The 25,328-nt window shown below is 37.1% G+C and overlaps 1 protein-coding gene and 1 long non-coding RNA gene across 5 annotated transcripts; both read left to right on the top strand.

Annotated features, from left to right (window-relative positions):
- The first annotated feature begins 14,808 nt into the window (after positions 1-14,808).
- On the top strand, positions 14,809-17,861 carry LOC306890786 (uncharacterized protein). 4 transcript variants are annotated; one of them, XM_079450754.1, is made up of 7 exons: positions 14,809-14,912; positions 15,404-15,599; positions 15,681-15,901; positions 15,985-16,010; positions 16,097-16,134; positions 16,219-16,281; positions 16,392-17,861. In XM_079450754.1, exons 2-6 carry the CDS (start codon positions 15,410-15,412, stop codon positions 16,230-16,232), a joined length of 489 nt encoding a protein of 162 aa, XP_079306880.1. In that variant the 5' UTR covers positions 14,809-14,912; positions 15,404-15,409; the 3' UTR covers positions 16,233-16,281; positions 16,392-17,861. The 4 variants fall into 4 exon arrangements, with proteins under 4 accessions (XP_079306880.1, XP_079306879.1, XP_079306882.1 ...); XM_079450756.1 differs by having other exon boundaries at positions 14,837-14,912; positions 15,729-15,901; XM_079450753.1 differs by lacking the exon at positions 16,219-16,281 and having other exon boundaries at positions 14,820-14,912.
- A 945-nt stretch (positions 17,862-18,806) lies between these two features.
- LOC306890394 lies at positions 18,807-21,887 on the top strand. The gene is made up of 5 exons (XR_013786272.1): positions 18,807-18,946; positions 19,191-19,386; positions 19,507-19,783; positions 20,386-20,431; positions 21,072-21,887. It is a non-coding gene; the product is annotated as an uncharacterized lncRNA (long non-coding RNA).
- Positions 21,888-25,328: the final 3,441 nt, after the last annotated feature.

Here is a 25,328-nt window from a genome sequence, read left to right as displayed (position 1 = left end):
GCGTGTTGTTGTTGCAGTTGATGGATTCGACTCGTGAAGTTTAAGACTCTCGGGTTACTAATGTTTACTTTTGTTTTGTTATGGATGTTTTTCTAAAATGGAGATGGTTGATGCTTTTCGTTAGGAAGGAATTCCCATGCGGCTGAAAGAATTCAAGGTACAGACTCACGTACGTCATATCTTTGTGTATCTACTGTATATGCACGTCTTGCTTATCCGATTATTTTGTCTCTACACAAATAAATATCACGGAATAAAAATTTGGGGTTTGAAGATGACTGAACTAGTGCTGTTAAATCACTTAATCATGATTAATCAATTCCAAAATAAATGTTTGTGTATATATAATGTGAAGTGTGTGTGTGTTTATATGTATGTAACCCTTATATTTTTAAGATTACGTGTCTGGAAATCCTGGATGTGAGTACTGTACTCGACAGCAAAACAATTTGACTATACTGTTTCTTTAAAAGTGTCTGCTCTGAGTAAAGGTTTAGGTGGTACCACTGGTTTAATGAAACACCTCACCCCTTGACTATTTTGCTTTATTGTTAGTTTTGGAACGCCCCGCCAACCCAAAGCTCTAATGCCGTCCAGTCCGCCCCAGCACGACTCACGCGAGCGTAACTCTGCCCTCTTTGATCTAGGCTGTGATTTTGACGGCACACGATGACTACATCTGCATGTGGTCCTGATTCTCAGTTTCCATGCCAGTCCTATAAAGAAGTTTGGGATTCCGCCCTGGTTTCGACCGCACACCTGCGTGGAGGTTCTGCCCTGTTCTTACCTGTTCATAAACTGCTCCGAGTCTCCTGACTAGAAATGATAAACTGATCTTTATGTGGGTCTCGTAAATGAAAGTGAAGATGGAGATGTGAATTCCAGCGCAACACCTGCGAACAAACACGCGAAGGAGAGTAAAACACACCTGGTGATGAGTCAGCAGATGAAATTCATTACCGCATCACGCACGGCATGCAAACATGCACTACATCTGAATCAACATCAAGGCTTCTGGAAGAATAACAAAACCATACAGTATCATCAGACAACAGATATTTCTTTAACCATTCATCTAATGTACAATTTTAAAAACATGAGAGAAAATGAATAGTCTTTGTTCACCGCAGACGCTTCCGGCATATCAGTGTAAATAACTCAGTAAGATCAAGACGCTAATGTGTTTTAAGGTGACCCGGTTTGAGCGGCCCGACGGGGTCCGGCGGAGCCCATCTGTGAGTTATTACACCCTGACAGTCCAGAGCCAGCCGGCAATTCCTTTAATCCAGACCAGAGTCGGTCCAAGGGTTCAGATACTTCAAATGTTTCAAATTCGGGGAAACGGCAATCCCGCCCCTCTTATTCAATAATAAATCCTCAGTCACTCGAGGGGGAAGAAGTGAATTCTTTGTCCTCACAGGATAAACTGCACACATGTATTGAAGGATTTTTACGTTTGTGTGAAGAATACTTTTCAAATGAAGGACAGATTGAGTCCTGATGCTCTGTGTGGAGAGAGAGAGAGAGAGAGAGAGAGAGAGAGAGAGAGAGAGAAATTCATAATTCAAAAAATCAAGTCAACAAATTATTTTACTAGTCCTTCTTTTTTCAAGTTCTATTAAACTGTTATGCAAATTACCTTTCATATGCAAATACATTACACATTAATTTACACATAAATTACAAATGCAAGACTGCAATTGTTTTTTTATTAAATGAACCATGAGTCAAAGGAGTCATTTTTATTGGACCGTTCATATTTTTTTGCCAGACAGTACAGTGTAGAGATACAGCAAATGATGGGATGAGAGAGGAAGGCAAACAGGAAGACGGGACCAGGAGCTGGGAAACGAACTTGGGGGTCCCGGCACTGTCAACTGGACCGGTGACGCTGCCTTAGAGTAGTCATCTTAAAGTTTTTGGATGAGGTTTATTATTAAAGGAACACCAACACATTAAAACTGCTAACATAAAGGGAAAAAGTGTCTTTAGTGCCAAACATTTATATTATTGATATAAAACAACAATATAGCACATATTTTTAGTTTGTGCAAACGATATGTCAATTGGAATGTAGCCGCGGTGTAAAACAACATATTCTTGGTACGATTTTAAGCGAATGATTAGAGCCACAGGTTATTTTAAAAGATGTACACAAATATTTGTCAGCAGACAAACTGATGAGAGTGTGGCTTGAGGCTGAAGTTGACTAAAGTAGTTTGCTTACAGATGTTTATTGGACTCCAAAAGTGCAAAGCTGAACTGGTTTACATTCACAAGAACCAATAAGAGGCCGCAGGAGTGGAAATCATCTTTTATCTCTGAATCTCTATATATCTGTTTCCTATCTCTGAATCACTTGTGTCCCGTTTCTTGGGCGATGTCTGACTTTTTCCCATGCTGTTATAGGGTGGGTGTAGGGGGGTTTGACACCTCTCGTGATGAAGAGCCCACATGAGTAAATGGTTGCTGAACGGTTTACCGGTCTCCAGATTTACGGTCCATTTCTGTTCAGGGCCGAAGAGTTTAATGTCCAGATGAGCTGTGAGTTGAACACAGTATAACATCCCAGTGTGTGTGTGTATGTGTGTGTGTGTGTGTGTGTGTGTGTGTGTGTGTAACAGAAACGAACATTGTCTACGGTTGTCGTGGGAATGTGACAACCATGTGCTTTACAAAAAATAGGTGAGGTCAAGAGGTCATTCAACCAAGTCACACACACACCTTTATATGTTATCAAAATTGTAAATAAACAAAATTTTCTGTTATTTATTTTACAGATTTTCCATGTATGATGTCAAAAACTATAAATTTTTTTACAATAAAATTTTAAAATCCTTTACAATTTACTGGAATTTTACTTTTGTTCAGATTTTCATGTTTTTTTTTAAATGCGTTTAAATATGTAAAGAAAAAAGAAAGAAATGGGAAAAAAGTGTAAAGGGTTTTTTTTACAGTTAAGACAGGAAGCAAACAGAAAGGCTTATCTGCACTCTGCAAAAATCGATTTTTAATACAATTTTTTACTGACATCTATGCTTGAAAAGTTTTTCTCTAATCTTGCAACAGATCAAGACAAAAAACACTATGTGACTAAACGTAAGTGTGTAAATAAAGCAGTTTCAGCTCAGTTACCTCTCCCTCTACCCAGAATTCCTTTGGCCCGTCTCCTTTGACGTCACAGTTAGATATAATGGGCCTTCGTGGTCACTGTGGAAGAAGAACGGCTCTGAACCGACTCCAGGAATTTCAATGGTGGTTTCTAAGATCAGGAGAGAATCTCATCAGGGTTTGCACAGATCTGTCAGAAGCGAGCGATTTTAATATCAGACTAGGAGTGTGTGTATCTCTCGCTTTCTCTGTTAAGTTGATCTCCTGTCCGAATCTTTTCATCAGGAAGCAAGATCATGTCGAAAAGCAGATTATGAAAGGTTACAGACGTCCTTAACATCAATTGTCAGAGCTCGTTCTGCATGTTAGCGTGTGAGTTTACTCACTGTATTTGGTCCTGATGGTCCTACTTTGATAGATGAAGCCACGGAGTCTAAATCTGTTGGAATAGCAAACTTGTTAGAATATTTGATCCCAAAATGAAAATCATATCATCATTTGGAAAACAAGACAATTGGGCACCAAGGCTCAACGTGTCTAATACACATATATACTGTGTATACACTGTATTTATATACATCTGGTCTTCTTAAAGGTGAATATTTTCATTTCATTGTATTCTTTTTACCTGTTTAATGTTGCATTAATTGCTGTCAGCTCCATTAATTCTCCATTCTAAATGGGAAATGAATCTTTGCTGTGGTTTAAATGGACGTCTGTTTTTTCTCATTACTCTTGGGAGTTTGTTCGTCTTAACTGCCCATTATTAGGACAGAGAACTTCCGAGCCCGAGCTTCAATGACTACCACATGTTTGTGCTTTGAAACGCCAGCCAAAACAAAAGAAAACAAACTCCCATGAGGAGCGCTGCGGAAATAACCAGGCGGCCTGACCGAGAATGGAAATCCATCCTTTTCTCAACATGTCCGCCTGAGGGGTTTAAAATCTTCAGGTGTAGACGCCCCCACCCCATGCGTTCTGCTCACGTTCTCTCCGATTCGGCCCTCCGGCAACGTTTTGAATAATACGACCTGAAAATAAATGAGGTGCAAACTGACAGATATGACTGCCAAGGGTAAAATACCTTCTGGAAGGAATTCACTCAGGTGAGCTCCCGGAATCTGCTGGTATTTGCTGGCAGGGCGTTTGGTGCCACCCAAGGGCATCATGATTTAGAAAACGAAATCTTGGACCGTGTCTGACTGAGGTGAAGAGTAGATGAGATATCCACACAGACACACGAAATAAAAGAGCCTGCGGGATACGGCCTGCTGTAACTCGTCTTTAAGAGACAACCGAGCGAGTCTGTGGACATGCCAGTCATTCCTAGTCGGAATAAAGAGAAGTCGTGCAGAATGAGGGTCGGTGTGGGTGGTTTTGCGTGTGAATGTGCGTGTGCTGTATGATAAGGTTTGGATGTGATGAGTGATTCCTAGATGAATGTGGGAGGAGAGATGAACTGACATCTGTGCTGTAAACAGGAATTACTCAGAATTACAAATCGGTTTAAGAGGTGCACAGTTTACTGCTCCTACCATCACAGAAATGTACAGTATAGTACAACAAAAAGGAAAGTATAGTATGAATTGCTATAACTTTATTTCGGTGCAGCTTGCAATCTGAATTGAGATTTTACTGTTAAACATTGATTGTTTTTTTGTTTCGATATTCTGTTTACGGAAGAAAAGTTTGCACTTTCAAATGTGTAGTGTGTGTTGGCTATTCTACATATGTTTACAAAGTCAGCAAAGCTGTGAAGATTTCACTTTTTCTATTTAGTGTTCTTAAGTTTTATGCTGTGATGCTGCTAGTGTGTTATTGGTATTGAGTTATATGTTTGGTAATAAAAAGTTAATCTGGCAAAAATATTTAAAAAACTCAGGTTGGGGGGGCATCATAATGGAATTATGCTTAGGGCAACAAAATGGCTAGCAGCGGCACTGACTGTATGCTGTGGAAGTGTAGCTATTGATCGGAATTTACAGCCCAGAGGTCAACTTCACCTGTAAGTACACAGAACAAGGGGGTAACAAGCCCGGTAAAACCCGAAAATGAACAGAGAAAATGTTTAAATTATAAAGTATATTTGCACTGACATACAGGTGACTCGTTTTTATTTATGAATGATTTGTAATTATCAAGGTTTTTGCAACTGAATTGAACTTTTTATAGTTGTTGTGAGATGAATAAAGGATGGCATTTCTGGCGTTAGATTCTCATCGCACTTAGCTGTACACGACGCCTCTTATGCATGCAATATGCTTTAAAAAGTTAAATGAACTGGTGTTTATTAACGTTTCGCTACAGACATTAATTAATCCATAGGGTTTGTATGGATTACTGACGTTACTGTGTGCTGTTTGATCCTTCAACTTTTCAAAACCATTCTAGACTATTTTTGCTAAAATGTGGGGGAAATAAAGATAAAAACTCATAGCCTACACCTAAGGTTTCAGAGTCAATGATATCAGATTGTGTACCCTAACTTTGTAGAACAAAAGGGCCATTGTTATCCCTTTATTACTCTTACTTACAATATTGTTCTCTCATACCTAAGGACACTGAATTACTGGTGTAGGTTTTGCGGAGAATCACATCACACACGCTCTCAGGAACTTTTACGTAATTTAACTTTTGCCGCTTTATCCTCTAATATCTTTATCTAGTGCACACATGCTTTATTCTGCTCCGCGCGTGCTGCTTCTCTTGCCAAAGACGCACAGCATGAAGAGCAGCAAACACATGATTATTTTAACACCACTAGTCCAGACACGCAGAGCAGGTTAATGGACACACAACAGTAAACAAAATGCAGCGAACATTAAAACATTTGTATCCGTCAGTCTGTGTTTTGCTATATGTCGCCAACCTTTCAACAAGATTAGTGATATTTTATTATTAACCATAAAGTGTTTATAAACATATATTGTTAGCATTATTAGTCAGCAAGTAGGCTAAACATTTGTGACCCTGAGAAGACCCAGGCTAGCATCTCATAATTGAATTGATTATTATAACAAGGATCAAAGATTAATTTCAAGGATTGATTTCAATAGAATTTTGGTGTAGACTATTATTCTGTAGGATGATTTTATGAAGGACTTTTGCTGGGTTTTCACAAGCAGGTTCACATTTTGTTCCAGAGGTTTCCAGGGAAATTATTAAAAAATATAAGTAGTTCTGGGATGAAAGTGACAATGGCATGGACAGGCTAATTTAGTTATTAACCCTTTTTTCTGTTTATGATTTTAATTGTCATATGGCATTTTAATTGTTACATTAAATTTGTAGTAGTTTTTAATAGTAGTTTTTTTATTTACACATATTAATGATCAGACTTCTATTAAGACGGCATTCCCCTAAAACCACAGAGCCTATACAAACATATATCAAAATATAAAATAAACGGCCTGATAACAGATGTAATATTTTTAACAGTAGATCCAACTGGGCTAAATTGATTAAATATGTATTTATTACATTATTATTACTCGGACTACATCTATTCAGTGCATTTGTGGATGATGTATTTTATGTTTGTATATTTTGAATATTACTGTTTATTTGGTGTTTACTGTATTATAATTTTATTTGTTAAATGTGTAAATTATATTCTGCACTGTCTGGAACACGCTCCCAAAGCACATGTGCTGACAATTAAAGTGATCAAATTAACTTTTGTTCATAAAAATATCCATTCAAAAAGCATTTCAGTAGAATGTGTAAACTATTTAGAAGTGTGTCATGTATTTTTATTTTATTTCAGTTACATGAAAAGGACACACACACAAAGAACTGTATTTCTGTTTATCTTCGAATTTGTTTTATTTTTCTCCCCTGATGTCCAGCATTCTCAGTTCTAGCATGTGCAAAGACTGTAAATAGGAAAGATTATTTAGGCAACATACTTTGATAACAAAAATTGTGTTTAAAATTGTAACATACCTTTCTTTAAAAGGGTCTGCCTTTAGCTGGAAAGACAAAACGAGATTTAATGCTTTTATACTTTCGTTTTTCTTATTAATCACTTACAAGTAGGAACGTAACGATTCACGTGAGCCGGTTGTTTTGAACAGTAGGGGTCGCTGTTTTTCACCAAACTTGGAAATTTTAATGTGATTTTGAATTTGTTTTAAAACTGCAATTCAGTTTTGTTATTTGACATTAAATTGATGTTTACAAATAAATGTGCAGCATTACAGAAATAATGAAATGGCAGCAACTTATTACTAGTAAAACTACCGTAACTAGTCAAATAAATTGTGAATAAAATAGCATTGTGAGATCAGAATCGTAAATCACATCGTGAATCGTTACATCCCTACTGACAAAGAAACGATGTTATTCACTCACCCCGATAAGTCGCAGTGCAAAATGTAGACAGTTATTGGTCAGGACATTATAACGCTCCGTACTCTCCATTGCTTTCTCAACTCTTTCACTGAAGTCTTCAGGGATGCCAGTTTTTGAACGAAGAATGGAACCATTTTTTTTGAGGAAGCTATTTGCACTTACTTTACACACATTTCCTTCCTGATTTGACACTGACGTAGTCTTTTCGTTTGAGGCTAAAAACATAGATATACAAATTTGCTATTCAGCTTTATCCAGCTCATATTCTACACCCTTACTCATGTACATAATCAGCCATATGAAATACAGTATTGCAAAAATACACTTATAAATACAGCATTGCAATATTAGACTTAAAATTATAAAATGTGTGAGGTTATTTCTTGCCTGTAAATTCAATGACTTCATTGTTTCCAGTATATATTCCAGCATGGAAAAGTTTTTTGAAAGCATCAATTTCTCTCAAAAAGAGATCCCCTTGTAATACTTCATTTACATCACCCGTTCCGTTGGCTTTGTTGTAAATCAAATCAAAGTCCTTGTGTTTGCCTTGTGTCAAGAGTTGACATTCCTCCCAGGTAACCATTTTGTCTGAAGTATATTAATTAATTTAGTTATGTGTGTCTATTTCAAAACCATTAATTACTATTTAGTCAATTACATAATGGAAATATACTCAAGGCTATTTACAATAAAAATATTACAGTAAGATTTTGGAATTGTTTATCAACCCAAATTTAGTCTTAAGAATACTAAAATATAAAATGTAATATATGGTTTTATATGGATATTTATCATCTTTTTCATACTCACAAACTATCGTTAATGTAGAGTCACACAGGAAAGGAGAGATGTTTACGAGACAGCACACACACAAGAGTGATTTAGAAGGGTGTCACCAGAACAGGCATTTACATTTTACTTTCTATTTTTGGTTTAGGAAGAAAGACAAAGCAAGTGAGACATCTGGAAATCTTTTAACTGGGACATATCTACCAAAATACAAATCTAGGCAACCTAAATCAGATTTAGCTGTTTTAGTATTTAAATATATGTTTATTCATAATTAAAACTATTTTCAAAGGCACTTTTTCAATTTCAAAATTTAATTGTCAACAATAAAATATAAAATACATTTGTGGGTTCTTTCCTTTTTGTAAAAGTAAATGTAGCAACCTGGATAAATTCATAACGGTTAGACTCATTATTTTATCAGGGATTATTATCATTATTTTTCAATTGTGGTTTCTGTTTGATACATTACTGTGATATTTTCCCTTTCATATTTCATTGAAGATTGTGTTTAAATTGATGCATTTATGTTCATGTGTACTGAATATTTTAAGTGGCAAATGCTTACTGAGATTGGGTTAATGGATGAAAGGTGTTTTATAATGTTTCTATCATAATTCGCAGTACCAGTGGATTTAGTTGGATTCAGTATTTGAGTTTAATTTTGTGTTGAATTGGAGACCGTGCGGGTTCGACGACATCGTGGACTACAACAGAGTCATCACGTACTACGGAAGTGGTAGGATTGTGCCTACTCACTCTCCGAAAAGATGGTATTGAGGATATTGAGCTCCAACAAACAAGCGCCCCAACGGTTAAGCTTCCAAGCTGTGTGTTAAGAGAGAGTAAAATTGTAAGAGGTACCCAAAATACTGTTCTACCCAGAGGGTTTGGTTTTCTATTCGTACAACCTTTTCTTATTTTCCAAACAACTGTGTCTTGTGTTCTTTAATACAGATGCGCAAGTTTACAAATGGTGTGTTGTTGTTTACTTTGCCTACATTGATATGTGAGTTAGCGTAACTTAATTGCTGTACTAATTAAAGGGGTCAGAGCTGAATATCCCTTAGCTCTCATAAAAAAAGTGACAAAACGTGAATCATAGCCATACCCTACACAGACTCATTTTACATTGAGGTGTCCTCTTCACCAGTTAAGAGAGAGAGAGTTAATAAGTGCCTAATGCTCGAATCCTTATTGTTCAACGCATTTATTTATTACGAGCCGATGGTGATAGGGTTAAATAAACATCTGGAAATTCTGTTATTAACAGAAGCTGAAGGGCAATGACATCAGCAATAGCATCCTTACTAAATCAGTGAGAGTTGGTTCAAGATACTGATGATTTCAAAACAGTATTTTGTGTCAGGTGGCCGATAGCTGTGTAATAAGTGGTCAAATGAGCATCCAGCTGGTGATCACAAAATAACCCTTCACTATGATAGAAATCATGTCGAGAAATGCTGTTTTTCCTGAAGTTAACTTTTGCATTTAACACACAAGCCAACCCATACATACCAGGGCTCTAGAGTAATTTTTCTCAGTTAGTCTCACCAACATACAATTCACACCCTTTTTTATAGTAATCATAATGAACTCAGGAGAAGTTTCACTTTCACAATGTGCATTTACAGGGGAAAATAAGAAAAACACAAAAAGGTAAAACACACTACATGGTATTTAAACAACAAGTTAAATTATTCTAGTAAATAATATCTAATGTCAGGAGTCTCTTTGTGGTTTATTTAGCTTATTTTGCATGAAGTGAATGCTTGGCTGAAAAGATGTGTCTTTAATCTAGATTTAAATTGGGTGAGTGTGTCTGATCCTCAAATAATATCAGGAAGGTTATTCCAGAGTTTAGGTGCTACGAATGAGAAAGCTCGACCCCCTTTGGTGGATTTATTTATTCTAGGTGTTTTCAAAAGTCCTGAGTTTTGAGATCTAAGAGTGTGTGATGGGTTGTAGTGTGATAGAAGCTCTGTTAGGTAGGGGCTAAACCCATTAAGGCTTTATAAGTGATTAAAAGAACTTTAAAGTCAATACGACACTTAATGTGAAGCCAGTGAAGGGTTGATAACATTGGGGTTATGTGATGGTATTTTCTGGACCTGGTTAGAACTCTGGCAGCTGCGTTCTGAACTAACTGTAGTTTGTTTATTGATGATGCAGGACAAACACTAAGTAGAGCATTACCGTAGTCAAGTCTTGAGGTCATAAATGCATGAATAAGCTTCTCCGCGTCAGCAACACATAGAATGTTTCGTAATTTGGCAACATTTCTTAGGTGGAAAAAGGCTGTTTTTGTGACATTTGAGATGTGACAGGATGCTGTCTAATATGACGCCTAGATCTTTTACAGTATTTGTTGGAGTAACAGTACATCCTTCAATTTGCATGTTATAATCCGAAATATTCGGTTTACGTGTCTTTGGTCCGATAAGTAATTTTTCTGTTTTATTAGAATTTAAAAGAAGGAAATTACAGGCCATCCAATGTTTTTCAGTGGGGCAAAAAAGTATTTAGATTTAGTATTTAGTATTTAGAAAATATTTAGAAAATAGTGCCCAATTTGCTGGTCATGTCATTTAGCGATTCTGTATTTATTGGTATGGTTATGAAAGGAGTCAGATCTGGCAATCTCTATTGAACTGATCTTGCTCGTTGTTCAGCGCAAGTCCCCTGTAACTTTTTGGTAGAGGGGACTTGAATCAACTTCTGAAACCTTGCGTATTGCTCCCTGAACTCTTTGTAAGTCCCTTTGGATAGAAGCGTCTGCTAAATGATCGAAGTCGGAAATTATTCAAAATACTGTTTACAAACGGCACGACATAAAATACGATGTGGGCTGTAAAATTCTATTTTCAAAAGGTGGATATTTTTGCTATTTAAGACTACCGTAAAGACAAGCGATTCAGGTCACGGCCAAGATTTATACAACATTCGTGTTGAAAGATATCATTGTACATCTACACCAATAATGTCTGATTACTTCATATATGTGCATACATAAATGGTCCAATACACAGGTTATCTTGATTTACATTTAGTCATTTAGCAGATGCTTTTATCACAACTTACAAGGAGTTCAGGGAGCAATAAGCGATATGTCATCTCAGTGCCAGCAGGTCATGACTGAAGGGCCCTTGAGCAAGGCACCTTACCCCTGATTGCTCTGCAGTAATGTGCCACTGTATAAAAAAAAAACTACTTGTAAGTCGCTTTGGATAAAAGCGTCTGCCAAATGAATAAATGTAAATGTAAATGTCATAAAGGAGCAATAATACAATCGGTGCTAATACAAAGTCACTGGTTTCAACAAAAGCTAGAGTAATACCTGTTGAGAGAAAGAGAGAGGGATAGAGTAAATGATTTTTTTAGATCTATATATAAAAAAGAACAGAATAGAATAGAATAAAAATAAGATGAAGTGTAAAACTATGCATGTATATATATATATATATATATATATATATATATTGTATCTACAATATATGTGCTATATACAACATAACGAAAAATTATTTACACATTTTAAATGTTATTAATTGCACAGTGGGTAGAACATTTAACACCATGAGGTAGATTGCGCGAGGGAAGAACATTGTTTGGTGTCTGGTTGTTTAGGTGCTTATTGCTCTGTAGCGCCGACCAGACAACAAAATTTCAAAGAGATGATGGCTTGGATGTGAGGGATCCATAGTCATTTTCACAGTCCTTTTTTACTCTAGGTCAGGGGTAGGGAACCGTGATCCTGGAGGGCTCCTGTCCTGAAGAGTTTGGCTCCAACAAGCTAAAACAAATGCCTGAATATAATATATATATATATATATATATATATATATATATATATTGTGAAGATTCTAGTAATCCTGTAGACTTTAATGAGCTAGTTCAGGTGTGTTTGATTAGGTTGGAGATAAACACTGAAGTACAGTGGCCCTCCAGGATCAAGGTTCCCCACCATACTCTAAATGTAAACAGTTCTTGGAGAGTGGACAAGGGCAGCACCAAAATGTCCTGCATAAATGTAAAAACAAATATCAGAGGCTTATTCTGAAATTACTGTCTGAAAGACAAACATACTTATATGTACACACTGAGTACTACATTTGTTTTAAGGTAATCACTGAGCATGCGGCACAACTCCTTGTCCAGGCCCTGGTGATCTCAAGGTTGGACTACTGCGATGTTCTCGTTGCTGGTCTTCCTGCAAAGGCTAAACACTCCAGCTGGTACAAAATGCAGCAGCACGCTTTGTCTTCCAACAACCCAAAAGGGCTCATGTGAAACCCCTTTCCTCTCTCTCCACTGGCTACCGGTTGAAGCCTGTATCAGATTCAAGTAACTGATGCTTGCCTACAGGACTATCACTGGATCTGCACCAGCATACTTTTACACACTCCTACACCCCATCAAGAACCCTGCGTTCAGAAAACCAGCGGCATCATGTATTGTCTTCTCATAAGGGCAGTAAATCGCTTTCCCACTTATTCTCCTTCACAACTACTTTCTGGTGGAACGTTCTTTCTATTTCAGTCCGGTCAACCACATCACTCACAACCTTCAAAAAACTACTTAAAACTCTTCTCTTCTGTGAATACTTGAAGGGCAAATGAAAAAAAAAGGTAAACTAACCCTCTCTCTTTCTCTCAACAGGTAGTGGTCTGGCTATTGTTGAAACTAGTTACTTTGTATTAGCACTTATCATGCTATTGCTCTTGTATGACGTATCGCTTATTGCTCCCGGAATTCTTTGTAAGTCGCTTTGGATAAAAGCGTCTGCTAAATGACTAAAAGTAAATGTAGGGTAACTGGTTCTTTTCCAGCTGCTACAAAGTTATGTTCAAGTTAGTCGTACCTGTTCATGGAAACTTAAGGATATTCCTTAAATTCCTTAATTTGTAAGATTTTATAGTCTGGATGTCCAGGCTCACAAGTCCTGGAGTCTACATCCCAGAGTCCTGTCTGATCCCTCTTCTTGGCTTGTGCACACATACCACACAACCTTGGGGGGTCCAGCACCTCCAGTGCGGCGGTGTTGGTATTCTCGTTCCCATGGAGTTTGAAATGCAAGATCTGGAGGTGGCTTTTGAAAGGGAACATCTCGGGTTACTTGGCTGTAACCCTGTTCCCTGAAACAGTGGGAACGAGATGCTGCAACTCAATGCTGCGGTGTTTGCGTACTGGACGTCCTTTCAGACAAAATTGGAACCTGATAACGCGTTCGTGCCACGCATATTTGTAACCTGCAGGTGCGGGTGTAAGTAGCCACGTCGCCTGCCAAGGTTATTTAAAGCCAAAAAATGTTAAATGACACGTAAATCCAGTTTTTCCTGAAGTGCACGTTTGCATTCAATGCGCAACCCAACCTAAACATACCTAAGGTTCTAGCTGTCATTGTGAAAAGTGAAAGTGAAAGTGAAAGTGACTTATTTTGTCAGTTATGGAGAACCATACCTGAAATGAAATGTTCCCTCTGCATTTAACCCATCCAGAGAGTAGTGAACACACGCACAGCAAGTCGTGAACACACGTACACCCGGAGCAGTGGGCAGCTATCACTGCAGCGCCCGGGGAGCAAGTAGGGGTAAGGTGCCTTGCTCAAGGGCACCTCAGTCGTTACCTGCCGGCCCTGAGGATCGAACTGGCTACTTTCTGGTCACGAGTCCGACTCTCTAACCATTAGGCCACGACTGCCGATTGTTAAGGACTGTATTTCTTTTGACCTATTATGTTGATATATATATCAGTCAAATAAAATGCGTTTAAGTAGAGATGTTAAGACTGCCAGACATATTGTTATAATAGGCTATTATTTTAAATAACCGTAAATGATTGTTGGAGGTTGTTTATTTAATTGGGACAACATTATTTATTTTCATTGACTAACTGAAACTACACAGTAGACTGAGTTCCCAGCATGCATTGCCCTTATGACTGTACATTTTAAAATGAAATGTTATCGTATGTGTGTTTTTGTGCAGGGCGCAAGATAAGGAGATTTCTTAGTGTTTTCTGTTTTGTAGTGATACAATTCAGAAGATTTTCTGTTGCTTGTGATTTTTGAGGAGTTACCGTAGTGGAGAAGAGTAAAGGTTTTACTGTGTGGTTGGGGACGAACACATTTTTATATATTTTTTTGCATATATTGCTCATTGAGTAAATACTCTGTAAATGGTTATGCAGTAAACTATCTGGTGCTTCCTGCTTGCACCTTAAATTACATCACTGAAGCATTTAAATGTAAATGTCTTAACACAAATGACTTACATTCAGCTGAAATAAAATAAATTGATGAACTTAAACTGGGTGAATTGTGCAGACAAGTAAATTTTAAGTTAATATAACTGTGTGGAAACGGGTGTCACAATAAAATTGTATTAATTCAACAAAAAATGTTTTGGAGTGTACCATTGCAGATTAAAGAAAAATAGGATTTAAATTTGTATGCTGTTTAAGTTTTACTTATATTTATGCAATGAAGTACGATATTGGATTTTCTGATCAGTCAAATGCTTTCTCTTTACAATCTTCCGCCTCTCAAAACCTGTTCTGACAACACCATGGAAAAACGTTTGTTGTTGTGTGAATTGCGTCTTGAGACGTATCTTCCGTGACGATAGGATTGTCGTCAGGACTGTGTTTAGCTCAAGGTAAGATATAAATGAATTATTGAGTTTCTTTTTAATCATTATTTTTATATTAGGGTTAGGTATCGTTTGTTTGTTCGATACCAGTGCCAAATCGATACCCTTACCTTGTTTACCCTCCTGATACAACTAAATGCTCACCATAGTTGTTTTAAAATGCCTTAAAACTGCCTGGCTATTGTCAGTGAGATCATGCCTTTTACAGTCTCTCTCTCTCTCTCTTTCATTTACATGCACACATCTGCCTCATTATTTCTCAGTAATAACTTCACTGTTCATCACAGAAATTTGTGAGTTAAGAATAAGAAGTTACCGAGTTTCTTTTATTTATAAACCAGAGTCAATAACATGTTGATTCTGATTTATCTAAACACTTGTGCTGTCGAAATGTTGTATAAATACAATATTGCTCTCGATCACTGTTCACACTCTTACTTTCACACGATATTGCCTTAAGAAACATTAAACAGAATGTAAAATTTCCTTTACATTAGGCACAAATGGTTACTTTGGAGGATTATGATTTCCTGATGTCTCATACCTCAACAAGTTTCAAAGAGGTATTGAAAGGCCAGGGTAAAATATTTGACTCGTTGAAGCAGCTAAAAGAAGGTGACATCATTGTAACAATCAAGGACCAATTAAATGCTGGAATTTACTGCGGAAACAATCAAGTAATTCGGTCAACAGGTATGATAAAATATGTAATCCTATGGATGAATGTGTCTGTACTCATTTTATATTTATAAGCTAAGTGGGTTTTTGTCTTAGACCTACCAGCTGCAAAATCATGTTTTTTTCCACAACAAACTGCCACAGTCAGTAAAGTCAGTCTGAAGAACTTCCTGAGAGAAAATCAGTTCACAATTCTGCGTTTATCATCTGGTCTCCCAATGAACTTCTCGGACAAAGTTTCTGAAGCAATGGACTCTCCTGAAACGTACGATCCGTTGAACAATAACTGTTTTCATTTTGCTATGAAACTGCTAGAGGTAGGCATGTAGCCTCATTTTTATGACATTTTTATGACATGTTTACAAAAACAGTTTTAACTGTATTTCTTTTATCTTTGTAGCTTGAAGCAAAACCTCTACCAAAACGGTATGTAAAACATGTGAAACAGCACAAGAACATTAGATTAAATGTGATAAAACAATTATGATTAACTGTAACTGTCATTCCAACAGCAATAATAAAACTGGATTTTGGTCAAAATTCTTGAAAGGTAAGATTATTTTCTGATATGTTTAACTATAATATGGTCAAAATTACTCCGGAAGTAAACAATGTTATGCTTGAAATTTGTTAGGCTATACAGTATAAATACATATAACATCTTAAAGATATGCAATTCATCTTACTCCAGAATTGAGTAAGTACTTATTTTCCATTAACACGTTTGGCATATGTCACTGATTGCACCTATGATTCTATAGTAATTTTGGATCATACCCTATTAACTTTGACCTATTCTAATTCTAGGTGATAGGCAGTTTACACTACAGAGATGTTGAGGGGTTCCAGGCAAAATGAAATAATTGATACAAAAAATGTATAAACATATTATGATTACTTATGAGTACAAAGCAGCAACAGAGGCGTGTTAAAACTTATGTGGATCAGGACCTGTATTCACAAAACTTTTTATCTTAACACTAAAGCTCTCCTAAACAGCAGTAAAAGTTCAAGAGATTAAAAAAGTTAAGAGATTCAATTTAAAATTCCAACTCTCGAAAAGAGAGTTCGAGATTTGACTGCCTTGACTCTTAATGTCCCTAAGGTCGGAAATCGTCGACTAATTTTTAATGTTGTCATTGACTTAAATCGGTTAAATTGTCTTTGTGCAACACAACGGATAATATTTAAAGAACCAATCAGGTGAAAGTCATACCTCCACTCTCTCTGATTGTATACGTTTACATCTGATCCAAAACACTGCATGAGCGACGCCTACTGGTTCTCTTACAAAAGGGAACGCTGCTTATTCTTCACCTTCAATCATATTTAATTATCAATTACGTATCTGTACACAAATTAAAATCAAGTTAGAGGAAACAAAATTATAAAGCCTTTAAACTGTGCTCTGTATGGTGAATTTAGTTAATGTTTGATTTTTATTTGTTTTGTTAGTTAGTTTTTTTATGTATATTGCAGAATTTTTTTATTTGTTTATGTTATATGAATGGTGAAGGGGATAAATATTGTAATTTGTGTATTGGTTTGATTTTGGTGATTTATTGTAAATTTTGAATGTGATATTGGAAGAGCTACCATACACCTGATGTGAAGGTTTTTTTCACAGACAACCTGTGTGGAGTTTGAGAAGTGTAACCTCCATGTTTTAATATGTAATGTTTCAGCTGAGATCTCTTTTCACACTATAAAAAGCAGAATTTACACTTCCACTCCATAACTTTAGTCCTCCAAAGTAACAATGCTCAAAATAATGAATGGTTAACGGAACGACACGTGCAAAGTAAGATGCACGGTTTTTACATAAAAATAATGGTGAACCACAAACTAACGAAAGATTAAAATATCTTACGTAGATAACATATAGATTTATAAGTAGATCTCCTGGATATTCTGCCAGATCCAAAAAAAGATGTGAAGTTCTTCGCCTCTGCCTCCTTCCATCGGATACCTGTGCTGTGGAGACTGAGCACTTCGCTATTGTGCATGCGCACTTGATAGGCCCCGCCTATGAAATTTATTATTTTATGTGTTTGTGTGTGGGCAGAGAGAGAAATTAAACAAGTGTTTTTAATAACATCACCATGGTATTTGCAAAAGTGATGCCTTTAGTACAACTCACTCCATGCTCTAGAGTACAGTGTACTAAGTTGTTTAGTTTAACTATTGCATCCACCTAAAAGTTCACACAACACAGCAAATTCAAGTAAAACCAACAAATGTGACTAAATCAGTCAAATAAACTAAGCTTTCTTAAGTAGATTGAGCTATTACTTTTTACAGTGCACTCAACTGATTGCTTGGTCTGTGGATGACGGTCTGCAGACCTTTCAAACCTTCTTCACTTAGGTCACATTGCGAATATCAAAAGAAGAATGAAATAACAAAATCACATTAAGCCTCCCTCAGAAACTTTATAAACAGTCATCATTGTTGTGTATGTTTAATAGGGTTGCCCTCTTTTACCAACGCAAAAATGTTAGTTTCAGAAAAGTCAGAGTTAGCCTAATTTGGATTGGTTATACAGTTGCAGAAAAAAACCCTGTAACAACAAACCATTAAAGGAAGGAATGATACATTCATATATTTGAATGTCGCAACATTAAACACATTACAACATTAGATTGAATGTCCAATCACGTTATTGAACATCAGATTGAACGTCAGATTTAACTAACACGTTACAACATTCAAATATAAATTACATTACAGTAAATGATGTTACTGTAAAATGGCTCGTTTTCTGAAAAGCAAAAGCGTCGAAGTGTGTGGTGAGTATTAAGGCTGTGACGGTGGCAGTGACTGTGGTGGTAAAGTGATGGTAGTGAGCTGTCGCCGGCGGTAGCGCACGTCACTGTGACAAACATAAGTGTAATAAAAATTACAGTTTCGATCAGGATTGCTATTTGTAGGCTCTCAATTGTAGATCGTTTCATTTAAATATTTTACATTAACATAGAAATGATTGGCATTGTCACAACGTACTGAATTAAAAAATCTTAATTTTGAACTTGGACTTTACTTCTGGACTTCTACAGCCTCAATAAAAAGCCAATCTGACCAACAGCTAGTTAATAAGTTGGCAGTGATAATGCACACATACAGTAAGGGTTATCATACAGTTTATAGCGACACAATCTATCAGGTACTTTGAACTTTTTATGAAAACTTCAAAGGGTATCCATGGGCAGATAATTCACAATTAGAAATCTTGTCTCCTTCTGTCTCACCAAGTAACACCTGTTGTTAAACCCACTGAAATATATTGAGCTAGACGATATATAACTGCATACTCCAGCACAAAACAGCTGACCTTTACCAAGTTACAGACACTTTTCGTCAAGGTAATGTGCATTTAAATCTAACATTTATATAGAAATCTTAAGTTAAACTAATCATTTTATTCTGTCAAACTGAAATGTATTATAATCATTAATATATAATACAAATTCCTGGCTTTATGAACAGTGAGACGTTTTAAAATGTTCTCTGTGGTAATCCCCTGCATGTCAAAAATTATCCTTCAACTCAAGGATATGACTGAGGTTTTCTCTTTTTTTATGTCAAATCAAACAATGTTTACTTTAGACTACAATGGAGTTCATAAAGGTAATGCTAGGCAAGTGCGACAAACTCACACCAGTAATGGAAGCTTCTGAAGATTTTACTGGTCCTGACCTTACAAAGCTTAAAATGGGAGACCTGTTATTAAGGAAAGTTGATAAAGCAAAATTCTACCACGCTGGAGTTTACTGTGGTCAAAATGAAGTAATTGAATATACAGGTAATAAATACATTTTCAATACGCATAAATCCACCACGTACAACATCAGTTTTTATTGGCATTACATGGGCACATATATGTACAGAAATCATTTTACTATTGTTTAATTTTGCTTCTCAGCCCCTTCTACCCCACCCAACGGTCCAGCAACGCAAAGCTACTCAAGTTCAAGTTCAATTATTCATGGAAGTGTTTCCAAAATAAGTGTGAAAAAGTTCATCTCAGACCAGAAGCTGTGGGTTTACCGTTTGAAGGCTGGTGTCCCTAAAAATCTTCTTGACAAAATGAAGAAGGCGATGGATTATATGGAACCGTACAGTTTACTTTACAATAACTGTGTGCATTTTGCAATGAGACTGCTGGAGGTAAACACCTTTACACCGTGTCTACATCAGACGTGACAACATGCTTGTTCTTAATGGGTTTGTCGCGTCACACCGCATCCAGCGTGGACAAAATGCTAAATTATAATAGGTTCGTATGCGTTTCTAAAGTCTTTTATCGTGTTGCGTCGCAACTGGTGTAGACACGTTTTTTTTGTAAACTTACACATATTAACATTTATAAGGTAGGCTTATTCGTTAATCCTTTTTTTCTTTTTTCTTTTTTACTTCTTATGCAGATCTCGGGGGCCTGAAGCAACAAGGTATGCAACAATACCTCTTAATTTAACAACACTTCATGTAAAATGACCACAGTGTTTTTATTTAAAATCCAAATGATCTTGTTCAATCAAAACATAATTTTTGAAAACTGGACTATGGACTATGTTGAGAGATTTGAACTAACTCTGCTCATTTTTATGATCTGTTCTACAGCCCGCGAGAGACAGGTGAGATCTTATTAAGTTTACAATAAAGCTTAATACGATGGGCTAGTGCATTGTCACACTCTTTTATTGTTCAGCAGTAGAAAGGAAACAAATATGAATACACTGTTCATTGAGATATTGAAACTACATTATCTTCAGCCACCTGATTGTTTTTTTATTTCTTCTAGATGAAGATCTGGAACAATGTCAGGATTTCATTAAAGAAAAAACACAGTAAGGAACTGTCATCTGCGGTTAACAGCATCACACACATGTCTACAGCACAACAGATATGAGCGCAACAATGCCATATGAGTAACCAGAACACATTCTTAACAACGATGCTGTTCCCACTGGATGCGACATGATGTGAGGCGACAAAAAGGCCCGTTTCTAATATGAAAAGCTTGATCAAGTTATTTCAGTTAATGTCATTTATCTACCTGGGGTTTACAAAACAGTCAACCTCAACTAAAAGATTACATCTAACTCCTGGACAAGCCAGGAATTTATTTAATAATTCTTATTCCATCAAACTATTTGTTGAACATCTGCAAAGGAATGTACAAAACTAAAATGGTCAAATAAATCTGAGTTCCTCTAAACTTTCATAAATCTAATGTTTACCACAAACACTTTAAACTTTATTTCATATTTAAACTGTCGGACGGCTGAGAGATGAACAAATCCCAATTTCACCACACATTAAAATCAGATTTTGAGCACTATTTGATAAAAGTGACTTTTAAATACAAATGCAACAATACACTTTGAGTCAAATGTCTACTGATTCTGTCTGTTTACAACAGTGTGAAGCAGATTTTTGTCCTGCAGTATCTGAAGACGTGAGCACTTCTTTCTTTCCATCTTTTAGGGAGACAGCCAGCGCCCTGTAATAGGCAGAAGACGAATTGGCTTCGGTTTATGCGAGTCTGTGGGTTTCACATCCCACTGCAAGGGACTTCTTGACAAAAAGGGGGTCATAGGGGTCTATCTGGGGGTGGAAGGGACTAAAACCTGTTCAAGACCATATATATTACAAAAATCTATTTGAAGAAAGAAAGAAAGGGAAAGAAAAAAATATATTTTTTGGTGATGTGATGTCAGTTGTAATGAATGTGCAGCAGGGTGTTCATCTCTACTGCTCAGCTCAGCACACTTGTAGGATTGCATTTACTGCGTGACTGATGGCTGTTTGGAGAGCGAGAAGCCCTTCATTATCAGCTTGATGTTCTTATGGCTAAAATCCTTAAACATTTATCCAGTCACAGAACTTAAAGAGACAGAGAAAAGCCTTCAGGTGCTGAAGCCGAAAAGCTCTCAGCGCTCAAGCTTTAATAGACACGGACATAAATCAACCGAGAACAAGACCTGGCGGACATCCACTACTTTATTCAGTCCGTTTGTTGAGAAACAACATGTCAACATCTGAATTCTTACAAACAGGGTTTAAAACACCTGATTAGACTGAGAAAGCTTGAGACATTGTTGAGCTCGCTTCTGAAACTAAAGGTGAGACACATGTGAGATAACTGGTGTCTTTTATCAATAAAAGTCTTATTGTGATAATGTTTGTCAAATGTCAAAAGTTCTTAAGGCCTAGATCAAAAAATACTATTCTTCTTCTGTTGCATTCTTCTATTGCAAATGCCTTTTCATTTTTAAAACCCCACCGTCCTTGTTTTATCACAAACGCACCTCATGTCTCGTTCTTTCATTCTGCGTGTCATGTCGTTTCTTGCCTCACCTCCTCCCTCATTATGTGTGACCCTGTTCTCCGCCCCTCGGATTCACACAGGCTTTCCAGAGTGTTGCGTGCGATGGACGGGGGGATCTTTCATCAACCCTCCTGAGTGAAGGGGCGGCCAGACCGCTGAGAGAGAAATAGTTTTTTAAAAGGACTATCTTTTTATTTATTTCCCCAGCAACATCTCACTGCTGTTTCAGAGAAAAAGCAAAGTAGAGCCCCTCCCGTTTGAAGAGTATAAGGGGCCACATGGCCATCCATCATTGAAGGGATTTCTGAAACGCTTTGATATCAAGAATGTTGGAGGATGGTATCTCTGATCTGAGTCTATGTACACATACATTGGTCAATGTGAATCTTAGGCTCCCAAAATAGCATATAAACTCCATGAGAGTAGTTGACAAATATACAGTAAATGTATATTTCGATTTTTTTGTAAAACGGCACCGTTTTTCAAAACCTTTGAGACCTGTTTTCTATGTGGATGTAAAAGAGATAAAGGCTCTCCATGTATGTTTGTAGAGATGAGACCTCACAGGTTTTTACGAGCCGAGAGTACAACAGGATAATCTGGCAACATAAACCTGAAAACAGTGACAGACCACCATGAAAACAAAAACCTGCAGAGTTTGGTTGGATCTGTGTCTATCACACTTTTAAATCACTGCCTGGGGATAAAGACAGACTCCTCTTCACAAGTCCTATCTCTACATCTTGTCATCCCCCTTTTTTGATTCATACAACACTCACACTTAAACACTGCAAAGACATATAAAGGAACCAAAGAGATAATTCAATCACAGGACAAGCAAGAGACAAAAAGAAGATCTATCCGGCCATGTTGTTGGACTTCGGTAAGCTTTAAAAGAACAGAACCAAAAGTTTTCACAGGACAAATCTTATTTTCTTATGAATCAAATATGGGCAGAAATAAGGCCACGCTTGTAATCCCGCCTGAAAGAAGGTTAACTAGAGTCTTTACATGCCAAACGCTCTCGCCTTCGGCTTTAAATCTAGAGCATGTAAAACCCATCAGCAGTTTCTTTACTTTCCCACAAATAAAATCTCAAAGATTCCACTCGCATCCGTTTCCAGACTGTGCTCAGCATAAACGCTTTTCCTCTCCCGGATTCTGACTTTAAACTTTATTTGAAAGAGGCCGAATAGAAAAGAAAGAATGGAAAGGATAAAAGAAGCTTTAATCACAGAAACAACTGCCTTAGGAAAATCAAAGACAGACGGAGAGAGGACAAGACAAACTGGCTCAGATGAGAGTTTCACTAAAAAGATGAACTTCACATATCGATGCAATGCAACCGAAAATCTGCTCACAGGTTTAACTTTTAAAGCTTGTCATATTTGGAGTTCTGAAGACTTGAGTTGATGTATTGTGAACCATTAAGAAATGTGTTGCTAAATGCAAAGGTTATTGTTATCTTTATCCAGAAATACAGCAGCTGCCCATTCACCTTTGTGTTTAATGGTCTGTTTTGTCTGTTATTATCCACAGTTTATAACATGCAAAATCATGTTCAAGACTCGTGCATGTATGACGTTTGACGTGAGAAGCAGGCCTATGAACTTTAGGTGTGGGCGCGGCGAAGAAGAAATTTAAAATTGACAATAGTAGCATTTTTAAGATATGCATGTTTATAAAGGTTGAAGGAAAGGAAGTCACATGTCCACTCAAAATTATTCACAATCGATATTCAATTCTTAAAAGAATCATTATTTACATTCTTTTGAGTCATTCAATTGAATCATTTAGTTGAACTCTAATACTCTAACTACATTTTTTTATTCATTAATTTTCAAGTGCAAAATCTGCTTAACTGAACTAAAATGAATCAGACTGGCAACAATATCCAGCACTATTTTATTTAATAAGACGACTCTCCTGTCAACCACATGACTGTCTGTCTTTTACCGAGACATTGACCTCCAAATAAAATGCAGCTGCAACCCCAGGCCTTCGCTTTTAAACCGTCGCCATTTTTCCTTTAAAAACATGGCAGATGTTCCAAGCGCCAGCTCCAAAATCTTTCCTCAACCACTCAGACATGTGAAGGTCTTTACGCATAACTGGGTGTTTCCTGTAGATTTGAGAAGGATATCAAAAGATGCACCACAGCCGGCCTGCTGGAGGAAAGCCAGCGACCATTCAAGGCCATAAGAAGATGTAGAGAAGATCTGTAGAGGCCTTAGACGGAAGTTCTTAACAGCCAGCAAGGTGCTAAAAATCCCCCAGGTGACAGTTTGTGAGGAAAGAGCATTTGTGTTGATAGACAGGAGTTTATCCGGGGATAGAGAGACTTTTCCCTGCGAGCGTTTCGGTTATATGATGTTCCCTATTGAGCATAAACTGCTGTGGTTAAAACACAGCAGGGCTCAGAACACAGAATGAAGACTGAGTCAGAGCTTGTCTGGAGTGTGTGTGTGTAGTTGAATATGTGCGTGCCGTTATATATTTATATAACATTATGATATATAAATATAGTTATATGCTATACAGTATATATTTCAAAGTAACGTGGTATTTTCCATTTGATTCCATCACTGAACCACGGTACGTTTTCTTTCACCTTTCATCAAGTTCTCCTCCTCTCTATTTTTAGCCGTAGTCCTGCTATTCTGGAATTCATCTCTGACTGGCTGCTGCCGAGCGGAATCCTTTCAGGAATGTCTGGAACTTTCTCAAACCACTACAGAGAGAGGAAGAAAGCGAGAGGTTGAGCCTCGGGTGGGGAGGGGGAGAGAGGAAAGCAGATGCGTCTCTTCTGTCGTGGACTGCACCGAGTTTGCGTTCGTGTGACTTATCCGTTGACGTGTGAGTGCAGGATATTTGCGAATGCATATTTCTTGGACTGATTAGGGGGTGTTACATGAATCGCTCTGCACGCGTGTGGTCTGTCGCAAAAATAATCAAAGGTAATCTCTCTCTCAGTTCCTGGATCAGTATTACAGCTTCAAAGAATGGGCTCTTGAGGGGAAGTCGAATGATCCGGCTCACCTTACCGTTCATAATGGCACAGATCTGACCCGCACATGTGTGTGTGTGCGTACTGATGTCTGAAAATCTGATAACATTTCACTTTAGAGGCATTTGAGATGAAATACAGATTGAAATAAAGATTTAGAATATAATGCTTTTTCTTTCTAAAAAATGCAAAACTCCTCTATTAGGGTCATGGGATTTAAAGCTTGTAAAATAGTAGAATTTGATGTAGCTAGATAAACATGTTTTTAAGTCTCGGTCTCTGTGATGAAAGAAATATATTTGTAAGTACAAAAGTGTCTTCTAGACTAGAAATCTGGTACTGTAAATACAACTGTATTTGGGTCGGTCTGGTCTGTGCGACTCTCTCTTTTTCTCTGGCACGCGGC

This window comes from Barbatula barbatula (assembly GCF_947034865.1).
Source record: "Barbatula barbatula genome assembly, chromosome: 25".
Taxonomy (NCBI): Eukaryota; Metazoa; Chordata; class Actinopteri; order Cypriniformes; family Nemacheilidae; genus Barbatula; species Barbatula barbatula.
Note: the sequence above shows the minus strand (reverse complement) of the source record. Positions and strands in the feature narration are given on the sequence as shown.

Excerpts from the sequence above, each read along its gene's own strand:
- LOC306890786 (XM_079450753.1), top strand. The coding sequence starts at position 15,410 with ATGGTTACTTTGGAGGATTATGATTTCCTGATGTCTCATACCTCAACA. Across the intron at positions 15,600-15,680 it reads TCAAGTAATTCGGTCAACAG|ACCTACCAGCTGCAAAATCA; the intron begins GTATGATAAAAT and ends TTTTTGTCTTAG. Across the intron at positions 15,902-15,984 it reads TTGCTATGAAACTGCTAGAG|CTTGAAGCAAAACCTCTACC; the intron begins GTAGGCATGTAG and ends TTATCTTTGTAG.